The sequence below is a fragment of the Homarus americanus genome, unplaced genomic scaffold, assembly GCF_018991925.1.
Source record: "Homarus americanus isolate GMGI-L3 unplaced genomic scaffold, GMGI_Hamer_2.0 scaffold22601, whole genome shotgun sequence".
Taxonomy (NCBI): domain Eukaryota; kingdom Metazoa; phylum Arthropoda; class Malacostraca; order Decapoda; family Nephropidae; genus Homarus; species Homarus americanus.
The window spans coordinates 60,001-75,370 of NW_024743861.1; the positions used below are offsets into that span (position 1 = coordinate 60,001).

At 44.8% G+C, this 15,370-nt stretch overlaps 1 protein-coding gene across 1 annotated transcript in view; it reads right to left on the minus strand.

Annotated features, from left to right (window-relative positions):
• LOC121877568 overlaps window positions 1–15,370 on the minus strand; it is a 40,683-nt gene that overhangs the window by 826 nt on the left and 24,487 nt on the right. Inside the window, exon 2 of the mRNA XM_042383367.1 lies at window positions 10,870–11,032. Coding sequence (XP_042239301.1) covers window positions 10,870–11,032 — 163 coding nt within the window. The remainder of the gene's footprint in view (window positions 1–10,869; window positions 11,033–15,370) is intronic.

The following is a 15,370-nucleotide window of genomic DNA, read 5'->3' on the forward strand; positions in this document are numbered from 1 at the left end:
TTACAGTCTTATTACAGTAACAAGGACAGCGAGTTACAGTCTTATTACAGTAACAAGGACAGTGAGTTACAGTCTTATTACAGTAACAAGGACAGTGAGTTACAGTCTTATTACAACAACAGGGACGGTGAGTTAGTCTTATTACAGTAACAAGGACAGTGAGTTACTTATTACAGTAACAAATACAGTGAGTTACAGTCTTATTACAGTAACAAAGGACAGTGAGTTTCATAAGACGTGAGTTAGTCTTATTACAGTAACAAGGACAGTGAGTTACAGTCTTACAGTAACAAGGACAGTGAGTTACAGTCTTATTACAACAACAGGGACGGTGAGTTAGTCTTATTACAGTAACAAGGACAGTGAGTTAAGTCTTATTACAGTAACAAGGACAGTGAGTTACAGTCTTATTACAGTAACAAGGACAGTGAGTTAGTCTTATTACAGTAACAAGGACAGTGAGTTACAGTCTTATTACAGTAACAAGGACAGTGAGTTACAGTCTTATTACAGTAACAAGGACAGTGAGTTACAGTCTTATTACAGTAACAAGGACAGTGAGTTACAGTCTTATTACAGTAACAAGGACAGTGAGTTGTCTTATTACAGTAACAAGGACAGTGAGTTAGTCTTATTACAGTAACAAGGACAGTGAGTTAGTCTTATTACAGTAACAAGGACAGTGAGTTACAGTCTTATTACAGTAACAAGGACAGTGAGTTACAGTCTTATTACAGTAACAAGGACAGTGAGTTACAGTCTTATTACAGTAACAAGGACAGTGAGTTACAGTCTTATTACAGTAACAAGGACAGTGAGTTACAGTCTTATTACGTACAAGGACAGTGAGTTAGTCTTTCAGTAACAAGGATAAGTCTTATTAGTAACAAGGACAGTGAGTTACAGTCTTATTACAGTAACAAGGACAGTGAGTTACAGTCTTATTACAGTAACAAGGACAGTGAGTTACAGTCTTATTCAGTAACAAGGACAGTGAGTTACAGTCTTATTTCAGTAACAAGGACAGTGAGTTAGTCTTATTACAGTAACAAGGACAGTGAGTTACAGTCTTATTACAGTAACAAGGACAGTGAGTTACAGTCTTATTTCAGTAACAAGGACAGTGAGTTACAGTCTTATTACAGTAACAAGGACAGTGAGTTAGTCTTATTACAGTAACAAGACAGTGAGTTACAGTCTTATTTCAGTAACAAGGACAGTGAGTTACAGTCTTATTACAGTAACAAGGACAGTGAGTTACAGTCTTATTACAGTAACAAGGACAGTGAGTTACAGTCTTATCTGATAACAAGGACAGTGAGTTACAGTCTTTTACAGTAACAAGGACAGTGAGTTACAGTCTTATTACAGTAACAAGGACAGTGAGTTACAGTCTTATTACAGTAACAAGGACAGTGAGTTACAGTCTTATTACAGTAACAAGGACAGTGAGTTACAGTCTTATTTCAGTAACAAGGACAGTGAGTTACAGTCTTATTACAGTAACAAGGACAGTGAGTTACAGTCTTATTACAGTAACAAGGACAGTGAGTTACAGTCTTATTTCAGTAACAAGGACAGTGGTACAGTCTTATTACAGTACAGGACAGTGAGTTACAGTCTTATTACAGTAACAAGGACAGTGAGTTAGTCTTATTACAGTAACAAGGACAGTGAGTTACAGTCTTATGCAATAAGAGACAGTGAGTTACAGTCTTATTTCAGTAACAAGGACAGTGAGTTACAGTCTTATTACAGTAACAAGGACAGTGAGTTAGTCTTATTACAGTAACAAGGACAGTGAGTTACAGTCTTATTTCAGTAACAAGGACAGTGAGTTACAGTCTTAATACAGTAACAAGGACAGTGAGTTACAGTCTTATTACAGTAACAAGGACAGTGAGTTACAGTCTTATTTCAGTAACAAGGACAGTGAGTTACAGTCTTAATACAGTAAAGGACAGTGAGTTACAGTCTTATTTCAGTAACAAGGACAGTGAGTTAGTCTTTTACAGTAACAAGGACAGTGAGTTACAGTCTTATTACAGTAACAAGGACAGTGAGTTACAGTCTTATTTCAGTAACAAGGACAGTGAGTTACAGTCTTAATACAGTAACAAGGACAGTGAGTTGATCTTATTACAAAGGACAGTGAGTTAGTCTTATTTCAGTAACAAGGACAGTGAGTTACAGTCACATCAGTAACAAGGACTGAGTTAATCTTATTACAGTAACAAGGACAGTGAGTTACAGTCTTATTACAGTAACAAAGACAGTGAGTTAATCTTATTACAGTAACAAGGACAGTGAGTTACATTTATTACAGTAACAGAGACAGTGAGTTAATTTTATTACAGTAACAAGGACAGGGAGTTACAGTCTTATTACAGTAACAAAAACATTTAATTCCAGTCTTAACCCTCAAAAAATCAAGATAGAATTTCCCTTCACTAAAAACAAAATTAAGTTTCATGCAATAACGAAAAAAATCACACAACCAAAATATAGGTCAAGTATAATACGTAAATAATTTCACCTTAAAATAACTGATTCTGTTTATTTCATTTCTTTATTTATTTACTTATTTACTTTATTATTTTATTTTTATTTTATTGATTTATTTTTGTAACAGAAGCTAGCGTGTTTCAGTGGTGGGGGGTGGTGGGATGGAGGAGGGAGGTGGAGGAGGTGGAGGTGGAGGGGGTGGAGGAGGTGGAGGAGGTGAGTGTGTGTGTGTGTGTGTGTGTGGAAAGAGAAATAGGAGAGGAGGAGGGTGGGGAGAGAAAAGAGGTGGGAGGGTTTAAAAGACACAAAGGGGTGGGTGGGGAAGGAGGGTCTTTCCTGCCTTCCTCTCCCCCACCCCCTCTCACCTCTCCCTACACCTCCCTTCCCTCCACCTGGACATACCTCCGTCCCTCTATTCAGTGTGTAAGAATAGGCCAGGGACAGAGCCATCCAACCACACTTGTCAACACCGGGGAATTAAAATCTCAATATGGGACTCTACCAGGGACAATGGCCTACCAGCGCCACCTCTACCACCACTGTCAACAACACTGTCACCACCACTGTCAACAACAACACTGTCACCACCACTAACACCACTACTGTCAACAACAACACTGCCACACTGTCAACAACAACACTGTCACCACCACTGTCACAACAACACTGCCACCACCACTGTCAACAACAACACCTCACCACCACTGTCAACAACAACATGTCACCAGATCCAACAACAACACTGCCACCACCACTGTCAACAACAACACTGTCACCACCTGTCACAACACTGCCACCACCACTGTCAACAACAACACTGTCACCACCACTGTCAACAACACTGTCACCACCACTGTCAACAACACTGCCATCATCACTATCAGCAACAACACTGTCACCACCACTGTCAACAACAACACTGTCACCACCACTGTCAACAACAACACTGTCACCACCACTCACAACACTGCCATCATCACTGTCAACAACAACACTGTCACCACCACTGTCAACAACAACACTGTCACCACCACTGTCAACAACAACACAGTCACCACCACCAAAACAACATCACCACCACTGTCAACAACACTGCCATCATCACTAACACCACCACTGTCAACAACAACACTGTCACCACCATGTCAACAACAACACTGCCACCACCACTGTCAACAACAACACTGTCACCACCACTGTCAACAACAACACGTCACCACCACTAACACCACCACTGTCAACAACAACACTATCACCACCACTGTCAACAACAACACTGTCACCACCACTGTCAACAACACTGCCATCATCACTAACACCACCACTGTCAACAACAACACTGTCACCACCACCGTCAACAACAACACGTCACCACCACTAACACCACCACTGTCAAACAACACTATCACCACTGCAACAACACTGTCACCACCACTGTCAACAACACTGTCACCACCACTGTCAACAACAACACTGTACCACCACTGTCAACAACACGCCATCCACTAACACCACCACTGTCAACCAACACTGTCACCACCCACCGTCACAACACACTGTCACCACCACTGTCAACAACAACACTATCACCACCACTGTCAACAACAACACTGTCACCACCATGTCAGCAACAACACGTCACCACCACTGTCAACAACCTCACCACCACTGTCAACAACACTGCCATCATCACTAACACCCCCTGTCAACAACAACACTGTCACCACCACTGTCAACAACAACACTGTCACCACCACTGTCAACAACAACACCGTCACCACCTGTCAACAACCTGTCACCACCACTGTCAACAACAACACGTCACCACCTAACCACCACTGTCAACCACCACCACTGTCAGCAACAACACTGTCACCACCCTGTCAAACACTGTCACCACCACTGTCAACAACAACACTGTCACCACCACTGTCAACAACAACACGTCACCACCACTAACACCACCACTGTCAACAACAACACTGTCACCACCACTGTCAACAACAACACTGTCACCACCACTGTCAACAACAACCTGCCACCACCACCATCAGCAACAACACTGTCACCACCACTATCAACCAACCGTCACAGCCAACAACACTGTCACCCACTGTCAACAACAACACTGTCACCACCACTGTCAACGCCACCACCACTGTCACAACAACAACACTGTCACCACCACTGTCAACAACAACACTGTCACCACCAGTCAACAACAACACTGTCACCACCACTGTCAACAACCCATCACCACCACTGTCAACAACAACACTGTCACCACCACTGTCAACAACAACACTGTCACCACCACTGTCAACAACAACACGTCACCACCACTAACACCACCACTGTCAACAACAACACTCACCACACTGTCAACAACAACACTGTCACCACCACTGTCCCAACAACACTGTCACCACCACTGTCAACAACAACACTGTCACCACCACTGTCAACAACAACCGTCACCACCACTAACACCACCACTGTCAACAACAACACTGTCACCACCACTGTCCAACAACACTGTCACCACCACTGTCAACAACAACACTGTCACCACCACTGTCAACAACAACACTGTCAACAACACTCCTCACACACACCACCATGTCAACAACAACACTGTCAACCACTGTCAACAACAACACTCACCACCACTAACACCACCCCAACACTGTCACAACAACACTCACCACCACTGTCAACAACAACACTGTCACCACCACTGTCCAACAACACTGCCTTCAACAACACTGTCACCACCACTGTCAACACCCCACCACTGTCAGCAACAACACTGCCACCACACTGTCAACACTACCACCACCACTGTCAACAACAACACTCACCACCACTGTCAACAACAGTCACCACTGTCAACAACAACACTGCCACCACCACTAACACCACCATCACAACAACACTGTCACCACCACTGTCAACAACAACACTGTCACCACCACTGTCAACACACCACTAACACCACCTGTCAACAACAACACTGCCACCACCCTCACCACCACTGTCAACAACAACACTGTCACCACCACTGTCAACAACAACACTGTCACCACCACTGTCAACAACAACCTGTCACCACCACTGTCAACAACACTACCACCACCACCTCACAACACCAACACTGCACACACACACGCCACCACCACCATCAACAACACTACCACCACCACTGTCAACAACAACACTGCTCACCACCACTGTCAACAACACTACCACCACCATCAACAACAACACTGTCACCACCACTGTCAACAACACTACCACCTCAACAACAACACTGTCACCACACACAACACTACACCACCACCGTCAACAACAACACTGCCACCACTACAGCACACCCACCACTGTCAACAACAACACTGTCACCACCACTGTCAACACCACCACCCACCACGTCAACACACCACCACACACCACCCCTCACAACAACCTGTCACCACCACGTCAACAACAACCTGTCACACCACTGTCAACAACAACACTGTCACCACCACTGTCAACAACAACACTGCCACCACCACTGTCAACAACACTACCACCACCACTGTCACAACAACACTGTCACCACCACTGTCACAACAACACTGTCACCACCATGTCACAACAACACTGTCACCACCATCCTCAACAACACTGTCACCACCACTGTCAACCACCACCACCACTGTCAACAACAACACTGTCACCACCACTGTCAACAACAACACTGTCACCACCACTGTCAACAACACTACCACCACCACTGTCAACAACAACACTGTCACCACCTGTCAACACCACCACTAACACCACCACTGTCAACAACCTGCCACCACCACTAACACCACCACTGTCAACAACAACACTGTCACCACCACTGTCAACAACAACACTGTCACCACTGTCACAACAACACCGTCACCACCACTGTCAGCAACAACAACACTCACCACCACCACAACCACCACTGTCAACAACACCCACCACCACTAACACCACCACTGTCAACAACAACACTGTCACCACCACTGTCAACAACAACACTGTCACCACCACTGTCAACACAACCTATCACCACCACTGTCCAACAACACTGTCCCACCACTGTCAACAACAACACTGTCACCACCACTGTCAACAACAACACTGTCCACCACCATCAACAACACTACCACCACCACTGTCAACAACAACACCGTCACCACCACCATCACAACAACAGTCACCACCACTGTCAACAACACTGTCACCACCACCAACAACACTGCATCATCACTAACACCACCACTGTCAGCAACAACAGTCACCACCACTGTCACAACAACCTGCCACCACACCACCACTTCAACCCACCACCTGTCAACAACAACCACTGTCACCACCACTGTCAACAACAACACTCACCACCACTGTCAAACAACACTGTCACCACCACTGTCAACAACAACACTGCCACCACCACTGTCAACAACAACACTGCCACCACCACTACACCACCACTGTCAACAACAACACTGTCACCACCACTGTCAACAACAACACTGCCACCACCACTGTCAACAACAACACTGTCACCACCACTGTCAACAACAACACTGTCACCACCACTGTCAACAACAACACTGTCACCACCACTGTCAACAACAACACTGTCACCACCACTGTCAACAACAACACTGCCACCACCACCCACCACTGTCAACAACAACACTGTCACCACCACTTAACACAACACTGTCACCACCACCATCAACCAACACTGTCACCACCACTGTCAACAACAACACTGCCACCACCACTGTCAACAACAACACTGCCACCACCACTGTCAACAACAACACTGTCACCACCACTGTCAACCACACCACCACCACTGTCAACAACAACACGTCACCACCACACTATGAACAACACTGCCATCATCACTAACACCACCACCATCAACACCACCACTGCCATCATCACTAACACCACCCTGCCACCACTAAACACCACTGGCACCACCACTAACACCACCACCACCATCATCACACCACCACTGCCACCACCACTAACACCACCATAACAGCACCCTGCCATCATCACCGCCACCACCACCAATACCACCACCGCCACCACCACTAACACCACTGGCACCACCATAACACCACCACCGCCATCATCACCCTAACACCACCGCACGTCAACACCACCACTGCCATCATCACTAACACCACCACTGCCCACCACCACTAACACCACCACCAGCACCACTGCCATCATCACTGCCACCACCACTAACACCACCACCCACCACCCTAACACCACCATGGCACCCACTACACCACCACCACTGCCATCATCACTAACACCACCACTGTCAACACCACCACCGCCATCATCACTAACACCACCACTGCCACCACCACTAACACCACCACTGGCACACCACTAACACCACCACTAACACCACCACTGCCATCATCACTCACCACACCACTGTCAACACCACCACTGCCATCATCACTAACACCACCACTGTCACAACAACACCCACCCCACTAACAGCACCACTGCCATCACATCACTAACACCACCACTGTCAACACCACCACTGCCATCATCCACTACACCACCACTGTCACCAACAACACCACCAACACCCTAGCACCACTGCCATCATCACTAACACCACCACTGTCAACACCACCGCACCATCATCACGCACCACCACTGTCAACAACAACACTGCCACCACCACTAACAGCACCACTGCCATCATCCTAACACCACCACTGTCAACACCACACCTGTCATCACTAACACCACCACTGTCAACAACAACACTGCCATCATCACTAACACACCACCACTGCCACCACCACTAACACCACCACTGCCATCATCACTTACACCACCACTGTCACACCACCACTGCCATCATCACTAACACCACCACTGCCACCACCACTAACACCACCACTGCCACCATCACTACACCACCACTGCCCACCACCACCACTGTCAATACCACCACTACACACTGTCAACACCACCACTGTCAACACACCACTAACACCACCACTGTCAACACCACCATGTCAACACCACCACTACACCCTATTATTAACAACAATACTCTAACAGGCTGATGACGTCTCCTCAACACACACACACACACACACACGAGGGGGAGGGGGGGGAGGGAGGGAGGGAGGGGAGGAGGAGGTCGAGGGAGGAGGGAGTGGGGAGGAGGAGGTCGAGGGAGGGAGGAGGTCGAGGAGAGGGAGGCGAGGTGAGGGGGAGGGGGCGAGGGGGTGGGGAGGAGGTCGAGAGATACAATAATTTTTCACCTAAAATACATTAAGACATAAAGCGTGCAGGCAAGGCGGTCAAGGGAAGACTAATATATTGATCAAAGTTGTGGCACTGCCCTCCACCCGTGGGAGTGCCAATGGTGCCAGGAGGAGCAGATGACACCAGCCATAGTGCCACCAAACCTTCCATATATAGTGTGTGTGTGTGTGTGTGTGTGTGTGTGTGTGTGTTACTAAGGAGGCAACAAGAAATGTCAAGTCTTCTTCCTTCCCCCCCACTAGTACCTCTCTCTCTCTCTCTCTCTCTCTCTCTCTCTCTCTCTCTCCCCTAACATCCAGCTCTCCCTTTCTCCTCATTCCTTCTTGTTCACCCTAAGGACTACTCTCTTACTCCCGCAGTTAGAGAGAGAGAGAGAGAGAGAGAGAGAGAGAGAGAAGAAGTGCCTCCTCCTTGAGGCAGCTTATATGGTTTTAATGGCCTTTACTAATTCTCACTGCCCCCCCTCCTCCTCCTCTCATTTACTCTAACCTCCCTCCTCCCTACCTATTCCTCTCATTTGTTATCGGCCTCTCCTCCCTCCCTTCCTTTGTCTCATTCCTTTAAACTCTCCCTCATTTCCTTTGGTCTCTCTCTCTCTCTCTCTCTCTCTCTCTCTCTCTCTCTCTCTCTCTTCCATCAAATCATTTTCTTTCCCCTCGCTTTTCTCTCTCTACTTTCTCCTTCCCATTTCTCTCGTTTTCCCTTCACCCTCCTATGCCTCTTACTTTCTGTTTCCCCTCTCTTCCCTCCCCGTCTCTCTTTCTCCCTCACTTCTCTCTCCCACTTTAACCTCTTTTCATTTCTCTCACCTTCCCTCTCTCCTACCCTCCCTACTCCCATCTCCCTCTCTCTCTCCCTCCACTCCCTCTTCTCTCCCTCTCCCTCCCATCTCCCTCTCTTCTCTCCCTCACTTAACTCTTCCTCAACACAATACCCCAAAAAACAGCTGAGGTAAACAAAAAAGCTTGAGGAACACAACACATATAAGCTTAAGCTGATGGCAGAAAAGATAAACCATGAAAACAAACAATAAATAAACAAACCCAAATTAAAGACTTGAAGAAACAAACAAATACACAACTATAAACCAATAAACAACTTAATGAGTAAATAAAGAAAAAAAACAGATAAAACACAGGTAAGACTCAGGTAAAAACAGCCAATTAAACCTTACGAGGAAAAGTGGTGGGAGAGAGAGAGAGAGAGGTGGGTCAAGTATGGGATATAAAGGGAATGAGGAAGGCAGGATGGGGAATCGTGGGTGAGTGATGGTGAAATGGATGAATGAAGATAGAGGTGGATGAGGAGATAGATGAGAGGTGGGTGAGGAGGTAAAGATGTGGATGACAAGTTGGATGAGGTGGGTGAGAAGGTAAGAGGTGGATGAGGTAATTAGAGGTGGATGAGGTAGAGGTTAGAGGTGGATGATGAAAGAGAGTTGTAGGTGGGTGACATAAGACTTAAAAACAGAAGAGTCTAGCGCCCGGAGTTTTAAAACCCCACTACCGTTCAAGAGGGTCGCCGTGCTTCAACCAGAGTTTAAAAAAAATTAGTTGTGAGGGACACGGCAGTACAGAGGAAAACACAACCTTATCGACCTAACACATACAGGTCAACACCAGTACAAGGAAGAGGGTAAGGGCTAGACGAGGAGTTCAGTACAGAAGAGGGTAAGGGCTAGACAGGGAGTTCAGTACCAGGAAGAGGGTAAGGGCTAGACGAGGAGTTCAGTACCAGGAAGGGTAAGGGCTAGACAGGGAGTTCAGTACCAGGATGAGGGTAAGGGCTAGACAGGGAGTTCAGTACCAGGAAGAGGGTAAGGGCTAGACGAGGAGTTCAGTACCAGGATGAGGGTAAGGGCTAGACGAGGAGTTCAGTACCAGGAAGAGAGGACGGAGAAGTAGGGAGGAAGAAGGAGAGCAAAGGGGATAGTTGGCTGGTAGGATAGAGACGGAGGAGGGAGGGGGAGGAGGAGGGTGAGAAGGGGGAAACAAAGGGGACAGAGGAGCTCACTGCACGACGGTTCCTACAGGAGTCTGATGGACCTCCAGCATCTGGTTGTCGGTGGCATCGTGAGGAGATGACTCGTCCATGCTGGCCAGTGGTGGGTCACGGGACAGCAGCAGCCGCTCCTTCATCTCCCTCAAATACGGGTACTCGCTCCCTCCGCCGCCCTCTGTTGGAAGAAAGGGAGAGGCGATCGTTAACTCACTTGTTGTTGAGGGGTAAAGGTACTCAAGGTAGTCATTTCAGGTCACCAATATAGGTCATACTCTCTCTCTCTGTTATTGATATACTGTATATATATTATTGATATTGAAACAGTTTATTTAGTCAGAAGAACACAGACACAGAGCCGATAATAACAATATTAACATGGCTGAGCCAGTTGAGGGCCTGAGCTCTCTTGAAGGCACCTGATATATACTGTACATTTATCTCAAGGAAGTATTATGTAACATTTAGTATCATCTGGAATAGTACACATAGCATGGTGGTAATAAGACATATCAGAATGTTACCACAGTTATCATCATATTTAATTATATTATTTATTTTTTTACGTTTATATTATAAGTAAATACATAATTTATAGTGGAAATTGAAAAAAAAATATTATAAGGGAGGGAAGCAGTACAACATGGGTTATATTAAGGTGGAACAAGAGGACAGAGCTGTCAGGATTATGTCAAGTTGGCAAATACATTTATTGCGATGTTAATTTCTAATCCATCCACATGACAATGACTGATAAAACGGTTTTGGTGGTACAACTATAGCAAACCCCTCCCAGATGTTTCTTTTAAGGGCAGTGAGGATACAGCACACTGCACACTATTCCCGTCGGTAAACAAGGAGATAAGTGCTGGCCGCCACAGCACTCGTCCCCCTTAACTTCCTGCCAAACTAAAGTTAAGGACACAATCACAAATGGGAGCGAATCAGACACCCTTAGGACGAGAGGTGAGAGTTTTATCCACTTGGCCACAGCAACATAACGTTATATATATATTTTTTTTTCGTCGAGTCCAATTCCAGAGAGTAGGTGGTGGTGGTGAGTGAGTGAGTGAGTGAGTGAGGTGAGTGAGTGTGTGTGTGTGTATTGATATTATTATTGTGTGTGTGTGTGTGTGTGTGATATTGTGTGTGTATTGCACTGTATCAAAATGTAGATTAAAAAAAGAAGAAAAATAGCAAAACAAGATTAAAAATAGACTAAAACAAAAAGGTAAAGAAATAAAAAAATTTAAGAAGATGGAAGAAACGAGTAAATGCTACATATCATACATACACATCAACAACAGTATACATATAATATACAGTTCAGACTCAACTCAATAGTCATAATAATACTTCAATTCTTTGGTTGATTCAGAAAACTACAAGACGAGTGATGGTTAGTTAAATGGGGCCCAGTCCTAATGGGTGTATTGGCCCCTGTCTCATGGCAATAACAATTACATAAATTTGGGTTAATACATTTAGTTTATATAATCCAATCACTTGACTTTCACGAGAATCGGAAGGGTGACTTAACTCAGCTGAGCCCTGTCCTTAACTAACACTCACAGCTTACAGTGTTAATTACGGTGCTTATACTAATAGCCTGTGACCTCTTTAGTTTATCAATAAATGGAGAAAAGACCATTTGGGTTTGTAACTTAACCCCTTAACTTATTTATATATCAGCCAAGTTAAAAGGGAGCTCTACCCAAAGCTTATATATGGGCCCCAGTCCTATTAGGTCCCTAAACCTAACCTAATTTAACCTATCGTAAACTAACCTAAATCTAACCAAACTTAAACTAACTTTACCTAATCTATCAAAATTTAAAGTTAACCTAAACCAGCCTAAGCCAACCTAACCTAAGCTATCCTAACATATACATATTAACTTAAACAAACCTTAACCTAGCCTAACTAAACTTAATCTCACGTAAACTAACATAATTTAAACAAACTTAACCTAACTTAGCTAACCCAATTTAACCTAACCTTACCTAACCAGAGTTAATGGACCCCCAAATGCTGATGGTTCAGATAAGTTCGGTTAGCTTTGGAATCTCAGTGATAATAAAATCTCTGGATGCCCATCTTGGGATATTCTTGGCTTAAATCGATTTGCGGTTTACCACTGTTTGTATACCTCTACTGTCTACTGTACTCCGTGAAAAAAAATGTAAACTCGTATGATGGTAAACTATCTATCTATCTATCAACTAGAAGGGGCATCTGAAAGCCCTTAAATAAACCCCAAGTTAGGAAGATCTAACTGAATAAATATCTACCTAGCGACGGGAGCCCAGCACTTTAGTCACCCCTGAACGACCCAGCTGCTTACGTTTTCTTCTTCACTGGCTCATCCGTTTTCTCTGATGGGAACAAAGGATTGGAGGCGAATTTACGATTATATTGTGGGTGTCGTGCCAATATGGAGATGCACCCTTCAAAATTGGTACATTTGTATGCAGTCACACGTTCACGAGGTCATAAACGTACACAGAGGGGGGAGGGGAGGGTTAGCTTATGTGCACCTGAATACGTACACAAGTGCAAAAGACTCCAAACGTAAAGAAAAAAAAAATTGGTATAACGGAACATTTACGAGGCAATACACACACACACACACACACACACACACACACACACACACACACACACACACACACACACACACACACACACACACACACACAGAGCCAATCACTAGGCAATAATCAGAAGCCATGTTGTTTCACTCCCTCGCCAATAATTACACCATAACAAGACCATAAACGCCCCCTTGTGTGTGTGTGAGCTGTGAGGTCACTAAAAAGCCACATCAATTATTTTTTTTCCCTCGTAAATGAAGCTGTGAGAACGCATCTAAATGATTCACTTTCTGCTACCACAACAAAGGATTGATTCTCGGTGGCACGTAAGTCATTTTTTGGGGGGGTTGAACTCTCGTAACTGCAGATGTGAAGACGTATCTGAATGGCTCTCTTAAGCTGCAATAATATGATGGCAAAAGTAATGGTGTCATGAGCACAGAGACTTAACATTAATTTATGGGGCACTTTTTACAATATATATGTAAGGCAAACAAAAATTAATATACGGAGAGAGAGAGAGAGAGAGAGAGAGAGAGAGAGAGAGAATTGTGGTAAGGCGTCGTGGTTGGGAGAGGAGTTGAGAGTGAGCGAGAGAGAAGAGAAAGAGAGAGTTGCCTAGCGACCATCACCATGACAACGCTCCGGGAAGGAAGGGAGGGAGGGAGCCACGCCCATCACCCCCTCATTCTCCCCCATCGTCCCTCCTCTCTCCCCCCTATCGCATCCCACCAACAGAATCGCATAAGTTGGACCTGTGTTTGTGTCGGCTGAATAGAAACCGCTATTTAACGCGCTATTCTAGATGTTCTTGGCTATTAGACACATTATGCTACACAAGAACAATTAATTACCACATTGTCTTATACATTACTAATCATTCATAAAATATACTCTCTCTCTCTCTTTCTCTCTCTCTATATATATATATTAACGATAATTAACCTCCTATATACGGTATATCAGGTTGCGTCGTCAGCACTATACCCGCCTTACATAATCTGACTTGACACTATTTCCCGCGTTGAAGGATTTTTTTTTCATGGTTAGTCTAAATACTTCTTGGTCTACACACACACACACACACACACACACACACACACACACACACACACATATTAATACTATGCAAACAAAATATATATACAGGACATACAGTACACAAACCTGTTATATACACGAATAATAACAAATCCAAGACCAGTATTTATACAAGTATACATAACGCCATTTGCACAACAGTATATGTGTTTGAGGAGCCATTTTGTGAGCGTACAGTTCTGACCTAACCTTAACCGGATCAGCTGAAGATTAGACACCCCAACTTGTTTCATCTGATGATTAACCACACGAATGTTAACCTAACCTACCCATAACCTAGCCTAGCCATACCTAACCTAACCTAACCTAACCCCCCCTGGTAGCGTTAAGGTGTATAATCAGGCCAAATAAGCTGGGGGGCTAATCTTCACTTGGTTCCCTTCACTCGTCTCATATCAACCACAAATTAACAACACAAAATTATACCAAAATTAACTAACATTATTTTAATCTTTCATCATAAGAGTTAAATTTAACCTATAACAACTTACCTAAACTATACGAGACCTAAATTTACCTAAACTTAAATTAACTAACCAAGGTTGATAATTATACGTGTGTGTGTGTGTGTGTGTGTGCGTGTGTGTGTGTGTGTGTGTGTGTGTGTGTGAGTGTGTGTGTGTGTGTGTGTGTGTGGATGTCCTCCCCTTGTGGCGTGTGCTCTGCTGGGCGGGGCGGGGCACTGGTCGCTAACGTCCACAGAAAATGGTCCCACTAGTGTATCAGAGAAAACCGGGAAACTGAAAGCCTCCAGGGAGACCCGTCTCTATCCCACCACACACAAACACTCGCTTATATACACGTACGTTTACAAACACAAA